Consider the following 2317-nt stretch of genomic DNA (forward strand, 5'->3'; position numbering starts at 1 on the left):
CCTCTTCTACACCTAGCTACTGTAGCTAGCTATACACTGTGGGATAAAGCTGAGAGAGTAGGGTCTTGGGCTAAGCACAGCACTGTAGTCTTTCTACGTTTCCGTGCTCAACTATATAGACCACCCATTGGCCTCTTCCACACTCACACCACACCTCCATAGCCAAGAACAACATTTCACACTAGCTGTACACTGTGCCGCAGCTCGTAGGGTTCTTGAGCTAGAACTTTTTACTCCTCTCCTCACCGTGAAAAGATCGATCTTTGCGGGGCGCGCATGCACCAGCATCACCCGGCGGCGGCCATGGGCGACGCGCTGTGGGAGCTGATCGGGGAGGAGATGGCGGCGGCGGAGGCGGCCTCCGGGGAGCACGGCCTTCCCCCGGGCTTCCGTTTCCACCCCACCGACGAGGAGCTCGTCACCTACTACCTCGCCGCCAAAGTGTTCAACGGCGCCTGCTGCGGCGGCGTGGACATCGCGGAGGTGGACCTGAACCGCTGCGAGCCGTGGGACCTCCCGGAGGCAGCGAGGATGGGGGAGCGCGAGTGGTACTTCTTCAGCCTCCGGGACCGCAAGTACCCCACGGGCCTCCGCACCAACCGCGCCACCGGCGCCGGCTACTGGAAGGCCACGGGGAAGGACCGGGAGGTTCTCAACGCCGCCACCGGCGCCATCCTCGGCATGAAGAAGACGCTGGTCTTCTATAGGGGACGCGCGCCACGCGGGGAGAAGACCAAGTGGGTCCTCCACGAGTACCGTCTCGACGGCGACCTCGCCGCCGGCCGCCGCTCATCCAAGGTACTTGACAGTTTGACACTATTGCTCATTTCATTGATTTGTTAGTTGATGATTTTTAGCTGCGACTGGTAGTAGATACTCACTGTTTGAGTTGGGTGTTGAAATATCAACATTTGAGGGTTCAAGAACAAGTTTACATGGTCGTTACAGAAGTATATCTGATATGATGCATTCAGTGGGATTGCATGCATACATAGGGTGACATATGCATGCAGATTGATATGAAATATATGCTTATTAAATGTTCATAGTACACTTTTGTTCATTCAATGCTACTGCTAGTATCATTCTCTGTCAAGAAAATGCTACTAGCATCATAAGCATGACGATGCATGATATTCAACACTGTGGTCTGCTTCTGGTAAGAAATCTATTTGCAGATTTGCACTGACACAGGATATATCTGAGCTACCTAGATGTATACACGCTGCACTTGTGCATGTTTGTTCTCTCTCACCCTCATATGGCTCTTGTACTTTGCATAGCTCACCTCCTATCTGCAATCGTCCTCGCGCATATCGTCAAATCTTTCATCCATCTCTCCCTCTGCTTATAAAAAGCACTTCCATAAATGGAGCATAAATGTGCTCACTGCATGCAGAAAGTCCAGGAATAAATATATATATATATATATATATGGATATATCAGCATTTCTGTCCTAGCTAGATCACAATCCATGCAGGAGTATTACATTGCTTTGGACGATTACTATGTTGATTCAGACATACTTTCTCGTGCTATTTTGAATTTGTATATCCATGAGTAGTTGGTATTTACTGAAATGTATATTTTGCAGGAAGAATGGGTGGTGTGCAGGATCTTCCACAAGGTAGTAGACCAATACAGCAAGATGATAGAGATGAGGAATCCCTACTGCTACCTCCCCATGAACCACCACCACCCAAGCTTCTTCCATGACGCACCTGTCCCCTTCCTAAACCCTAGCCAGCTCATCCCCTACCACAATGACCTCCCAAACCTGCAGTCCTCTCCACTAATCCAGAACCAGGCCAAGAACTCAAGCACCAACAATGGCGGCTTCCCAGCAGCAGCTTGCACCCAAGAGCAGCCAAACAGCAGCTGCAACACAGCATATTTCCCTTTCCCGTCCTTCCCCTCCATCGCCAATGGCAGGGCGGGCCAACCGGCGCAGCTCGGGGTCAACGGCGCTCCACAGGAGCCACCGCCGACCTGGCTGGACGCTTGCCTGCAGCACAGCGCTTTCGTGTACGAGATGGGCCCACCTGCATCCACCAGGGGCGCATGATCCGGATCATTCGTTTCCTAGCTAGGGCTACCCATTTCGATCATTCGGCTATATTATGTTGCAGCTTTTGATTAGTACTCCTAGTTTGCAAGTGTGATCGATATTTAGACAAACACTTGTACCTTATTTTTACTTCTTCAGATTTATCCTTAATTTAGTTCCCATGTAGCTTGTATGCATTGGATCACTGGAGTAGTAGTAGTAGTAGTAGACTAGCACTAGAGTACTAATCTCTTGATCCATGCATGTAT

The 2317-nt window shown here is 50.3% G+C and overlaps 1 protein-coding gene across 1 annotated transcript; it reads left to right on the forward strand.

The window, feature by feature from the left end:
• Positions 1–276: 276 nt before the first annotated feature.
• LOC124678004 (protein CUP-SHAPED COTYLEDON 3-like) lies at positions 277–2066 on the forward strand. The gene is made up of 2 exons (XM_047213942.1): positions 277–798; positions 1596–2066. The coding sequence occupies exons 1-2, from the start codon at positions 277–279 to the stop codon at positions 2064–2066; spliced, it is 993 nt and encodes a 330-aa protein (XP_047069898.1).
• The last annotated feature ends 251 nt before the right edge of the window (positions 2067–2317 follow it).

Source organism: Lolium rigidum, chromosome 1 (assembly GCF_022539505.1).
Source record: "Lolium rigidum isolate FL_2022 chromosome 1, APGP_CSIRO_Lrig_0.1, whole genome shotgun sequence".
Classification (NCBI taxonomy): domain Eukaryota; kingdom Viridiplantae; phylum Streptophyta; class Magnoliopsida; order Poales; family Poaceae; genus Lolium; species Lolium rigidum.